This window comes from Amaranthus tricolor, chromosome 5 (genome assembly GCF_026212465.1).
Source record: "Amaranthus tricolor cultivar Red isolate AtriRed21 chromosome 5, ASM2621246v1, whole genome shotgun sequence".
NCBI lineage: Eukaryota > Viridiplantae > Streptophyta > Magnoliopsida > Caryophyllales > Amaranthaceae > Amaranthus > Amaranthus tricolor.
This window is the reverse complement of record NC_080051.1, coordinates 9,727,607-9,741,242: the sequence shown is the minus strand read 5'-3', so window position 1 is coordinate 9,741,242 and position 13,636 is coordinate 9,727,607. Positions and strand designations below refer to the sequence as shown.

The 13,636-nt window shown below is 36.1% G+C and overlaps 1 protein-coding gene across 2 annotated transcripts; it reads right to left on the bottom strand.

Annotated features, from left to right (window-relative positions):
• Nucleotides 1-1,201: 1,201 nt before the first annotated feature.
• On the bottom strand, nt 1,202-13,636 carry LOC130812530 (E3 ubiquitin-protein ligase PUB24-like). Of its 2 annotated transcripts, none has more exons than XM_057678028.1 (2): nt 13,401-13,636; nt 1,202-12,087 (listed from the first exon to the last, which is right to left on the bottom strand). In XM_057678028.1, exon 2 carries the CDS (start codon nt 2,685-2,687, stop codon nt 1,416-1,418), a length of 1,272 nt encoding a protein of 423 aa, XP_057534011.1. In that variant the 5' UTR covers nt 2,688-12,087; nt 13,401-13,636; the 3' UTR covers nt 1,202-1,415. The 2 variants fall into 2 exon arrangements, with proteins under 2 accessions (XP_057534011.1, XP_057534012.1); XM_057678029.1 differs by having other exon boundaries at nt 1,202-11,108.

Here is a 13,636-nt window from a genome sequence, read left to right as displayed (position 1 = left end):
GTATGGGACTTCTTATATTGCCTACTTGGCTTGCGGATAGACTCCACTAGTTGCATGCAAAAGACGGGCATTTTTCTGTTAAGTCTTGCTATTGGTTGGGCACTTTGGGTGCCAATACATCAACTGTAACAGATCGGCATCGAATTTGCAACTTTAGCATAAGCTATGGAATATTAAATGCCCCCAAAACCTAAGCTCTTTTGGTGGAGAGCTTGTAGAGGAAGCTTGACAGTTAATGAAGTGTGTCAACGTCAACAAATAGTTACATCGTCAATCTTTAGTAGTTGTGAGTTATTCTTAAAATTGATTTACCATGCTTTTTTGGACTATAACAGTGGATGATGTTTAACTAAATCATCCAGGGTAATTGTTGGTTTTGGAAGCACCCCAAAGCTCCTTTAAAAACATGTTCCTCTGGCTGTTAGAGAAGGGTTCTAAAGAACTCCTAATTTCAATTACTACTGTATGGGCTATTTAGGTTCACGTGAAATCACTATGTAGCCCGAACATTCAAAGGTCAATCCTATCCTAGATTACTAATGCGGCTCCAAATAGTTGGCTCCTTCCGGATGATGACTGGATAAAAATCAATTTCAATGCAGATGTGGCTATTAATGGAGAACAATGCTTAAGTGTTGTAGCTTGAGATGCGAGTGGGAAGCTTTTTTATGGCAGGGGTTAGACGTGTGAAGCCATCTTTGTCATCAGAAATGAGTGAGTTAAGTCCTGTTGTTTTTGGATGGATGTGGCTCGTTGTTTGGGGAATTCTCACATTTTCCTGGAAGGGGATTGTGGTTTAGTAACCAATGACATTAGGCGCTAAGTGACTAGCTATGCTCTCCTTTTTCTTCTATCTGATTATATTGTGATGAAATTGTCCTTTGTTGATTTTATAAGTAGTTTTGTTCGTAGGAATGGTAATATTGCTGAACATTTAGTTGCTTGTTGTAACTCGGGTAGTATTATTGGTGAATCTGTCTTTATGTACCCGTTTCCTCAAAAATTTTTAACTTTGGCCTCTCTTGATTTAATCTGATTCGTGGGTACTTTTGAAAACAAAAAAATGATTAAAAAAACCCAAAGATCGCTATTCATAATTAGAATAGTAATAACAACAAGGGGTAGAACAAATTTTACCAACCTTGGTTTTAGTCTCATAATTTGTGCTAAACTAATTGCGGTGAGTTCAAGACAAGGAACAAAAAATAAACATAACATAATTAGATAAACAAGTTTGTGAAAATTTATCTAAAGAAATATGTATTATGTATAGGTAAACAAATGATATGATATTATAATTTACAATTTTAAGAGCAAATATTCCACCATGTACTTTGCTAAACCTAATTGTCATTACAACCTTTGTTAATTACCTTGAAGCTGTATGCCAATATTTTTATACATATTATATTTAGTCAAAATTGTAGCATAGGATACCTTGTTGAAAGGTAAACTTGAATACACGGTGAGTTGTTCCAAACATAAGAATGCAACCTTAGCATTTCCCTCACTTTATCTTTCAAATATTTTGCGGAATCAGCTTGTAACACCATGCAAAGCTTTGAAACTGCACCCACTTTCAACATCTCATGCAACACCTCATTGGTGGCCGAGTATTTCGATATTAAACCTAATATTTGGATTGTCCGATCGTCGACGACGGGTGACACCCGCAAGACCCTTTTCGATATGACCGCAATCCCACCGGAATGAGCAAGGAATTGGGCTCTTCCATCAGCACAAGAGCACAATTGGGCCAAGAGGCAGAATATTAGCTCACTTAATTTCTTGTTTTTACCGGGCTCACCCAAACCCAACTCTAATTCCAGCTCTATGAGGTGGAAAATAGTGTTGGCTTCAATGATTTTGTATTTATTTCTCCCATGCTTACACACTTCTAACAAGGCCCGGAGGGCCGCCTTTGTAGGTCCCACGTTGATAATTTTATTATTAGTTAGAAGACCAACAATTCCTTGGAGGAATTTGGGCTCTAGCCTCTCCATAAGTGGGCTAGATCCCGCAATCTGGACCGCCTCCATAACTAAATTAATCGCGAGGGTCTTGCCTTCGACATTATTGTCGAGTAAGACCCACGTGATCGCCTCAATAAGATTTTTATTGTCGATGACAATGGATCTCACTTCGGACGATACATTGGCAGGAATCCAAATAGATGTAAGAATCTTTAATGCTTTATTAAGAAATATGGTACTCTTTTCGGTAAAACACTTGAAGATCAACGAAGCCATTGATTTAACAACGCCGCAGTCGGCCATAAGCTTCTTATCTTCATCCTTAGCATGATGTATCAAAGAAATGAGCTGATCCAGTGAGGCGGGCTGTAGGTGTGGCACGCTGAGCGCCCGAAGGATTTTCATGATATTAGCCCTACAAAGCACAGCCTTGGGTGTCGGGATCCGCTCAACACCGCGGCTAGCATTGGCTACGCACCAACCTTGGATGAGGCGGCGTAAGGTGTGATTTGGCGTTAGAGAGTTGTTTGAAAGAGGTTGTTTAGTTACCGGACATAAACGTTCCGTGATGGCTGATGCGTTTAACCACCGCTCGATACTGGAACGGTCGTAGGTTATACCCGTTGCAGCCGTCACAGGATCTTTCATGATTTGAAGGGAAATAGGGCAAACAAAATATTGAGGCACCTCAACTTCTTCATTCTGGTTTTCCATTGATTGTAGATGTTGAGGAAGCAAGGAATATAGGACAAGATGGGAGTTTATTTTATAGGTATATACCAAAGTAAAAAGAGTACAATATATATAATTATAATTATAATTATAATTATGATTATAATGGTAAGAATAATCGGTTAATTTGGAATTTTTAGACGTATAATTATAAGAATAATTTATGATTTGATTTGATTTAACATCAATGATGAGGTTTGAATGTAACGTATAGATATAAATTTATATAAAAGGAAATTAATAAATTGGGATTTATGACTGAGTTGGGATGTTGCTGTCTTTTGGACGTTTTGGTGTTGATTTCATCCTTTTACTGGTCATACTTACTAATATTTGCTGGTCAAACGTAAATGGAAGACTATTGAATTAATAATTACATTATATGCGACTTTTTGGGATGGGAGAGAAGAAAAGATGGCATATAGAGAATGGAACGTAGAAATGTTCCACTTGGAAGACGTGATTGGTTTTTCCTACGTGGCTTCGTGCACTGGTAGGGTCAAGGTGTACAATATATTTGCTCCACTTAATTTTTGTTTTTGTGTACTTGTAATTATTTTGATAATCCACTTATTTGATTTTTAATAAGCTAAGGGGTTATTTATGGTTGAATCGATTCATACCCATTTTAATTGAGGCTGGGTAGTTAATTTTTTGCGGCAGGTCTTTCAAGTTACGCTCCACAATATTCATTAACCCAATCGCTTAAAGGTGTATAAAGAATAAGAATTTTTGTTTGAGAATCTGATTTTTATTCCAACTGAGATCATACTTGATTCTCAAAAAATTTCTCCCTCATATTAAGTCTTATTAGTGTCTCATTTATTCTTCACACTCGAGCAGATCTGATTAAATTCGTATCAATGTAAATTTTATTAATATTAATTTTTATATTCTTAATAATGCACAATTAAATACGCTTAAGAATGTATCACTGATGGGTACAAGGAAAATGTGTATAGATTTTTTATTTTGGTTGTTCTTTGTCACATGAGTCTAGTTTTTTTTTTAGATTTCTTTTTCTATCTTTGGAATTTGGAAAGGTAGATGGCAGAATTTGTGACTTTCAGATATAATGATATATTTAAGTCTTTGATATGGGAGTTTTTGCATTGAAGTTCACGATGAAATGTTTTTTGGGATTGAGTGATGTAAGACATGTTTCGGATTTTTTGAAGATGAATCTTTTCTCTGGGTATGTTTTTGGTTAGTGATTGATTTAGCTATAGGACTGTAGGTGGAGTGATGAAAGTCGTTAAGGGCTCTCTTGGATTTTTTAAGGAAAGCTGGCTGGAAGGTTGTATGTACTACAACATTCTTTATTACCAACTTGACAAACCTCTCCATAATCACAATGTTGGATTACTCTATATATACAAAACTTTGAGTTCTTTGGTCATGTAGATGATCATAAGATGTTTAAGTTGGACAAGTTTGTATGTTTGACGGGTGAAAGTTTTAAAAGTTTCTGTTTTTGGGTAAGAAATGTGGTTTGAGCTTTATGGTTATACATATCACAAAAGAATATTTGATTATATTCATGAGGATCTATGGAATACATGTAGGATGTTCTTTTAGAATTATTGTGGCTTCTTACTCATGTTCATCGATGGGTTCTTAAGGAATGTTTGATGTTATTTCATTAAGACTAATGGTGGAGTAATGAAAGTCTTCAAGGTTTCGAAGACTATGATTAAGAAGAGGATAAATATGAGCGTCAAGTCATTAAGGACCGACAACGGGCTTGTGTTTGATTGTGAAAGTGCTTCTCAAGTGTGCTCCCAAGATTGTTTTGCTAGGTATCATGTTTGTGTAGTTGGGCTATATCTAAGTGGGATAGCCAAGAGGAAGAACAAGGCGTTGTTTGATAAACGAAAGATGAATGTTGAACCAAGTTAAGTTGGGTAATCAACTTTGACCGAGATGTTTCTTCACGATATATTACTTGGTCAACTGATTCTCTACACATTGTTTTACTTCAAGTCAAGTATGTTTTAAATTCTATTGAGATATTATATGCTTGTTTGTATATGTGATTATTCGGAATACATACATGTGAGTGAAGGGATACCTTGAACCATAAGCTTGAAAATGCATGTTTCATGGGCTTTTAGGGTGTGTTAAAGGTATTTGGTTGATGTGTGAGATGTACAGGAGTAGAATGACTCCTTGTGATGTTATATATTATATCATCTATGCTTGCTCTTGTTTTTGGGATGTTGTTATCACTATCAATGTTAGTTCAACACTAGATGCTTATAACTAGGTGGAGCCTCCAAAGAGCTTTGGTAGCTTCGAGGTTTGAAAATGATATGTATCAATCAATGGAACATCATCTTCTAATGTGCAGCGGTCGTAGTGGCAAGTGAAGTCTATGAAGAGGTATATAGAAAGATGTATTTACGTGATCTTTTCTTTAACGATTGCAAGTGGAGTAGTAGACATGGATGATTTCAGCTCATGCAAGAATGTGTTGGCTTTGGTAGATGCAAATTTGTGGCTTAGAGCCATGTGTAGAGATGAGGTCTCGTGATAAGTTGTTTCACTTGATCTTTTGTGAAGGCACCGAATAAATTTTGAGTTCATTTGGGTGCTTATGAGTCTTCAAGAAGAAGGAAGGATCATCCAAAGGTTTTTTTTGGACCAGTCGACAAAGCTAAAGTAGTTGCATAAGGTTGTTCTCAAATTGAAGTTTTTGATTTCATGAGGCGCTTTCTTCGTTAGTGACATGTTCTTCATTTTAGAGCCCTACTAGTTTTTTGATGGTGATGGTGAACTAGGTTCTCTCTATGTGGTTTAGGGGATTATATCCACATGAAGCATTCATATTGTATGGGATAATGGACAAAGAAGATCATGTGTGTAGTTTGGAGAAGGTTCTTTATGGTTAAAGTATTCTTCTAGTCTTTTAGTAAAGACGTTATTTGTTTATTTCTTTACGTTACATGGTAGTGCACAAAGGTAATATAGTGGTTATATCTACATGAAGCATATATGTGCCTGCTTCTTGTTATATCTCAAAAAAGTTGGTTGCATATAGAGTTTTTTTACTTAAGGTGGAGGTTTTGATAAACTTATTTTCGAAGACATTTGACATGAAAATCTTGATGAAGTGATCAAAGATTTGTGGCCACTTATAAAGCAAAATCTTAGCGTTCCATGCACAAGTGTTGCGGGTAGTGTGAGGTATTTCAAGAAGTATGTTTTAAGTTAGAAGTATGTATTAATAAACTCAAGGAAACAACTTTAGAATGTGGTGATATGTTTTAATTAAGAAACATGATGGTTTCTTCAAGTGTTGTCTCAATTTTGGTGAAGACATGAGGTTTCTTGTTTGTTTTTGTGACTCGGGTTATGGCGGAGATTTAGAGAATCGCTTTCGGAGTTTATAGTTACTTTGGGTAATGCGGTGTTTAGTTGGCTATCATCTTTACAAGTTTTAGCGGCCATGTCTATGTTTGAAGCGGTTCCTCCTATGGCCATTGTGGAGTCCTCGTGGATGCAAAGTGAGTTATGGTCTTATAAGGTTTTGTGTTCTAGCCTAGATTCTGGTTTTGTGAAAGCCAAAGTATGTTTATCTTGGTTTATTGGTAGACCAAATATCATAATATCAAATAGTTCTTCATTTGGAATATATGATATCAAGATGAAGTGGTTGTTTTTGGTGTTGGAAGCTATGAAAGACAATTTGATATATATTATGATCAAGACTTTGCCAACCAATAAGTTCAAGCTATGTGTTGCCTTGGTTGAGTTCTTTCACCTTGTGGTTGTTGATGCTCTTGTTGGGCTTGTTTGGACATTAGTATGTGAGTTACTAGTGTGTTTGGGTGAAGGCGGAGAATGCGAGTTTCTAAAAAGGTTTGTGTATGCGATTTACACAACTTTGATGTATATATTCGTTATACGTCACGCTAGTTGTTGAAGATGTTTTGTTGTTTGATGTTGTGTTAATAGAGATGTGGCTATGTTTGATTGTCGCTTGTGAGACTCAAGTCAAGGTGGAGATTGTTATGAATATGCCTTGAGTCGTTTGTCTTGAACATGAATTTATGAGTAGAGCTTCATATGGGAAGATATGGATGGCAATTTGAAGAGAAGAAAAAAGCTTTGTGTATGTGTAAAGTAGAGAAAACCTAGTTGGCTGAACCTCGGGACGAAACCAAAGCCAACTCGAATTACTTGCAATATCATAATATCAAAGCAGTAGCAGCAAGTTAATGTGAAGCAAGAGTCAGTAACTTAAGCCGACTCTGTAGGAAAGAACAACAATCAAAGCATAATTAGAGCACAAATCAAGAGAAGAATATTGTACAGGATCTTTTCCTCTTATACTTGTTTACGTATTTATCTTTATTCATATGTATAAAATCTGGTGTACTAATACAAAGAATGGCAATATACAGAAAAGGTGTATTCACTGAAACCCTATTCTCTTTATTCTTCTCTTCTAATTCTCTCTGTTCTTTTTTTCATGGTACCAGAGCCATAAGGTTCCGATCCCCGACATGCATTTTTCTCCAACATCCATATACCAAAATCTTACCTATGACGAGCACCGAAACGGAGGGCGGCCAACAAACGGTCTTGGTAGATCAGATATTGCAATTATTCAATTCTATGAATAAGTCGTCAACCAACACCAAAAACCAATCCCCGACGATTATGCTCACCGAAAAGCTACACACCAAAACTACTCAAATTGGAATAAAATGATGCACATTGCAATGGGTGGTAGGGGGCGCCTCAAACATCTCACAGACGACCCTCCACCACAAACCGACCATGAGTATTCAAAATGGACCTTGTGGAATGAGATCGATCGTCGCTTACTAAACCCCATGAAGTGTGCTACAGACATAACCATATTCAATGGTTACATCCAGCGCCAACGGTTATATCAATTTCTCGCTAGTCTCAATGAGTCACCTGATCAAGACCGATGAGATCTATTGAACCAGGAGCCCTCACCTTCGGTCGACAAGGCTTTTGCAACTATACGGCGGGCAATTACGAGAAGGAGCATCTTGAAAGGAAATTCTTCATTGGGTCCAAACCCTCAGACATAGGCCAAGGATTAGTATAAAAAAATCAAAGGGAAATTTTTCCGGCGAGACGACATCCGTGCATATTTGAAGTACACTCACTGTGGTGGCTCACGGCACACCAAAGAAGACTTTGGGACAAACCACCCACTTGCGGTGGTCAACGGCAATGTGACAACGGAGGAAGTACAAATCTCAGTATCTTTAGAGCAGCTCCGATCACCAACCCAGCTACCACCGTGGGACAAGCCTCTCTCACAACGCACCATGGAGGTAATAGGGTGACATTAAGTTTAGAGGAGAGAGAAGGAAAGCTTGAAATTAGGAGGGAGGAAAATGAGGAAGTTTCTAATAATAATCCTTTTATACTTTTATACTCACAACTAGGTTAGAAAATATGCAGCGGTAGTTCACCATGTAGGATAACTACTAACTAGGCATGCTACTAAATTCCCTTCTACTGGAATACCATTATACCAACGCACCAGTTTATGCTTCTAAAATCTAAAGTGAAAATGAGGAAGTTTATAAAAATAATCCTTTTATACTCACAACGAGGTCAGAAAATAAGCAGCGGCAGAGTACCATGTGGGGTAACTACTAACTAGGCAAGCAACTAAATTACCTTCTACAGGAATACCATTATACCAATGTACCACTTTCTGCTTCTAAAATCTAAAGAGTAACCGTAAGAACTTATAACACAGTTTCAGGAGACTTATGAGAAAACAAATGGCGTACAATTGGAAAATACACGAACCCATATGATAAGCATATAGATAGAAACTACACGATAAATGAAAACTGTTGCACTCTCTCAAGAATGGAGTCAGTATACAACACTACCACAGATATAAATGTCAATAACTAATTATATTTTACAAGCATATTTCTTCTCAAAAATGACTCACTTGTTTATTGTTACCTCTGTTTAATAAACTTTGCCACAATTATCTCTTTATGTCTCAAATTGCCATATAAAACCTTTCCCGACATTTTTACAATTATCTACTGTCAATGCCTGCTTGGATTAAAGGTAAAGAGTCGAAGTGTGTAGTAGGTAAAGCAGATTGATCTATCCTCCAAAACTCTTCCTAGTATTTACAACTATCCCCAAAACGAGGGTAAGCAATGGTTTCCTAATCCCACCCTTCTGCAAGATCCCTACACAATCACTAATTCATCCCATCACTAATTCATCCCATTAGCATTACTGCCCCCTTAATCCAGTGGCTTTAATCCAGGTATACTACCAGGACGAGCTTAATCAGAGCAGCTGAGTATGACCTATGTTACTAAACTGCGCAGCTCAATATCATACTCAAAAGTGTATTACACCCTAAGCAACAAAAATACCTTACAAGATATAAACAAAGCTTATATCCACCAGCAAGAACTATCAAGTAACAAGGAACCTTACTAAGTTCAGATGAAGCAAGACAGCATGAATGTGAATGACTAACAATTTGGGACACAACAAACTTGCTATACACAGTAACAACAACAAAGACTTAGTGCCAGAATAATTTGAGGTAAAAAGGCTAGCTATACACATTTGATCTAAATAGACTAAGCATATAGTCTGAATCTTAACTCTTTTTATGCCTAAGGGAAGTCACCACATATGCCTTATGCCACCATACCAGTAAAAACTTGATACTAGCAAAGCGGATAATTGATTGGAACCATAATGTCAAGAATATTAAAAGGAAAACACAGATTTATGAATATATAATATATTAATCCCATGCATTACAAGAATTGATAGAATCGGATAACAGAGCACAAATTAACAGCAAAATGATCAGATTTACCTAGTTACTTACTAACATTAATGTGAAGTCGCAATTCTACTGATCTTAAATTTAGGTGAGTGAAATAGAACTGACATATACAATAATACTTCTAGTGATATGAAGAACAATACTTAGGTCTTAGACAATTGTGATTCAGATATGTGACGACAAGCTTATAGATCAGGTATCATTTTAATCCGAAGAATAATAATAATAAATGAACCAAGGAAGAAACTTATTGATATAGAAAGGTAAAGTGGTCTTATCTAACAGCAAAGAAAGAATAACCATAAAAGAACCAAAATTTATCAGTTTCTAAAACATAATCAGCCAGTATAAGCATAGTCTTTCATCTTCAACCATCTAGTGTAGATTTGTTTTTCATCTTTGATATCGTGCTTCGGTTACTACATGTTCACATCATAGATGGCTAACAATGCAAATTAATGTATATTAAGTTAATTTCTCCCATCAATTGTTGCTCTTGAACAAACTTCTAGTGTAATATTAACGCTCAAAAGGTATACTTCAAAACTCTGAAAATTAGCAAGAACACAACATCCAAGAACAAGACAATTACAAATACTTGGCTGAGCAAACTTGATTAATTATCAGCAGGGAAATAAATTCAGCCCCCAGATTGCAGCATAAAAAGCTAGACAGCTAGTCTCTAAAAAATTTTCAGTCCAATATCAATGCTCAACTTAACAGCACATGCAGGTTTTTTATACGATCTCTTTTCTACAGGGGCAGCTCTAATTAGGCATACAGGAGACGGCCGTCCTTATAATATGCATAATTACTTACAAAGATACACACACATATATTTAATCTATGTTACTAAAGAATGCATGGCTGAGAAGCATGTGTTAAATATCATACTCAAAACTTGATGACACACTGAGCAGCAAGAAAGCTTAGATTGATATCAAAAGAGCTTACCAACAAGGTTTTTTTGATGTCATACGGATTCTTTGCCTTTTTTCTTACCATCATAAGAGATAGGATAGCAACGGAACCACAACATGACAACACTATGCTTGAACCTCTTTGTAATTGTGAGTTAGCAGCAAGACTATTCAGATCCCATTCAAGCAATGCATAAAAACAAGACAAAGTGCTAAAAGAAGGGTAGTACCTGTAGTGGTTGTCTGAAGCCTTGTCAAGTATCAGCAACCTTAACTCATTTACAGATGAAAAGATACAGCAACAGAATCTATATGAACCGAATAGTCATTGCTTTCACTTTTCACACTGAAGTTAATTGTGCCAACCTTAAGATCTATTGAAGAGTTGAACGAGACTTGAGTATCTCCAACACACATAGACAAATCTAATCCAACCACAAGTGTCGAGTCCAATAGAACAACTATTGATCTTGAATGCGAGATCACACCTTTGGCACTTGTTTGCATTGCATTCTCTACACTCCTCTCAAACAGTGTAACTCAAAAATAATCTTTGTTGTAGCGGCTAGTGTAGTCAATGTAGCGGTGCTGAGCAGTAATACCACCATAAACTCTTGGAAAGCCTTCAAAACTCTCTTTGCTAATTTTCTGTTTCTGTGCACACAAAACCATTACATTAGCTTTCACGGCTTGTGGAATAAATGAGTAACATATGGTAGCAAAACCATGTTGACCTTCAACGAATTAGCATGGAGGTTTATTAAACCATCACGTGCCATATTCAAGGGTCCTATCATCCAAATTTATTGTAACCTCTAATGCACAAAAGACCTTCGATATCGATGAATATGCTGGTAAACCAACCCAACACCAAGACAAATTCATGTCAAAACTTTCTAGAGGATACACCTGTTTCTCAAAATCAAGTCGTCGAAAGTCATCAGATTCTTTATCAAAGAGAATACAGGCTTTGGAATTGCAAGTGTTGCTGCCATAACTTGCAATGGTTTTTCCCTTGATGTCAAGGAAACTGTGATTTGCACCCTCGAACTTACAATATTGCTTGTGATGAAAGCTCACTCGCACACAAGCATAAATAGCAAACGGCATGGCAATGTAGCGCCAAACTGAAATTGCCAATATCAGTAACAACAACTTTCTCGTCAACTTGTTCAAAATCAGTTATTTCCCCTGCACAGGAAATGTATCTCTAACCTAAAGTCTTGCCCCCTATAGCAAAATCAACCACAAAACAGGTACAATGATAAGGCATACACGTCAAAGGCCAAGATGATTGTCGGTCGCTAAGTTTCAAAAAGCCATTGCCATTTAATCCAACAACTTCAAAATCACCAAACTCAGTGTATATCCTACCAGAGATGGTGGGGGTGTATCTTGCAAGCTATTAGGTAGAAACTTGACCGACAACAGATGAATTAGAGGACCAACCAGAAAATATTCTTTTCCGTTTATCCTTTCATACTCTCTCAAGCTATCAAAGATGTCTACAATAGACTCGACAATGGAATCACTCAACCCCTCGTGATCATTTCTTTTTCTTATCCCCTCTATTTCTTCCCTTGAAACATGTCAGTATTTTTGTATCAATTTCTCAAAATCCATATCCAACTTCCTAAAGTAAAAAACATATATATGTATTAATCAATCAATTTGAAGTAAAAAGATTATGGACGATGCCCTATTATATACAACAAGTACTAGTACTAGACAAACAAAACTCACAAATTACAAGAAATTAGAAAGCAATAAGATTGATTTAAAGTTTAGGAAGACACTAAATTACCTGAATTAACTTGATTAGATTAAAGATTAGCAGAGTGACATAAGAGAAGAGTAGTAAAGCACGACTATTATTATGAGCCTAGCTAGGGTTTCTTTCTTTTTATACTCTGTACTTGTGAGTTGCAATGGGCAGGTGATCACATAGACCGGTTGGGCCTAGCAAGGGTTTTTGTTTGAACCGTACTGTTCCTATCTTTTCTCCTTATATACTTAGTATCATTATACTAAATTGTAACACCTCTGAATTTCTAACCCCTTATATGAATCCGAAACCGCAAAAGAAGGGAGGAATTTCGAGTGTTACATTAAAATAAAATATATATAATAATATTAAACTTTTAAAAAATATTTATGAGTAGAAATTTCGACAACATTTCTGCTAAAAATCGAACATGTGGTAGAGCAATTAACACAATAAAAGCAATAAAAAAGAATGCATAGCGATAATAAATTCAATAATCAATATAATTAAACAGAAAATCAAAATTAACAATCAATATCAATAAACAAAAATAATAGGACTCAAACACTCAAATAGTCAAATATGTGGTCACACCTCACAACATTCAAGCTCTAAATCGGCTAATCGACTAAATCAAGCTCTATATCATGCTCTAAATCAAGCTAAAAACATACCATAAATCATAAATTCAACATTCATACATAGAATATACCTAATTTGGCTAATCGGCTAATCATATTAAAAAAATCATTTGGGACTTATGATGAAGACAAAACTATAACAAAGAACACAAAACCAATCTTCAGTTTCTAGAGGAAAAATCCCCAAACCGGCAAATCCAAGGAAATTTTCATTTATTCTTGAATTGTAAATTTAAATTATTTGATTAGATATTAGTCAAATTAAAGCACCCAAATTGATACATGATATGTTCCAATAGTCTTACGTAATCATTATTATGTCATTTAAATTTCTCATAAACATTTTATCAAACATATACAAAGTACATTGTTACCCCGAATAATCAACACTACAAAGTGAATTCTATACGAAACATTAAATCAGGACAAGAGCAAAGCATCAAATTTTTAGATAAACAACATTATTATCCAATTTGGGTGGCAAATAATTCGAGATTTAGAGTCGAAAATCTGAGTGCAAAACCTTAAAAATTCACTAACCTGAGCACAGAGCCACGGAGGTCGAACACTTGATGAAGCGTCGCCTGCAGCCTGCGGAACAGCGAAACTGTGCACCGGTGAACTCAACGGCGGTGGTGGCTGGGGATTTAGGGGAGTTAGGGTTTTACAATTTGGGGGAAATGAGGAAGTTTTTCTAGTGTTTTGTCGTTCACTTATGAGGAAAGCACAAAAGCAGTGATGACTAATGAGTAATGTAGAAACAAAAAGAAAAAAGT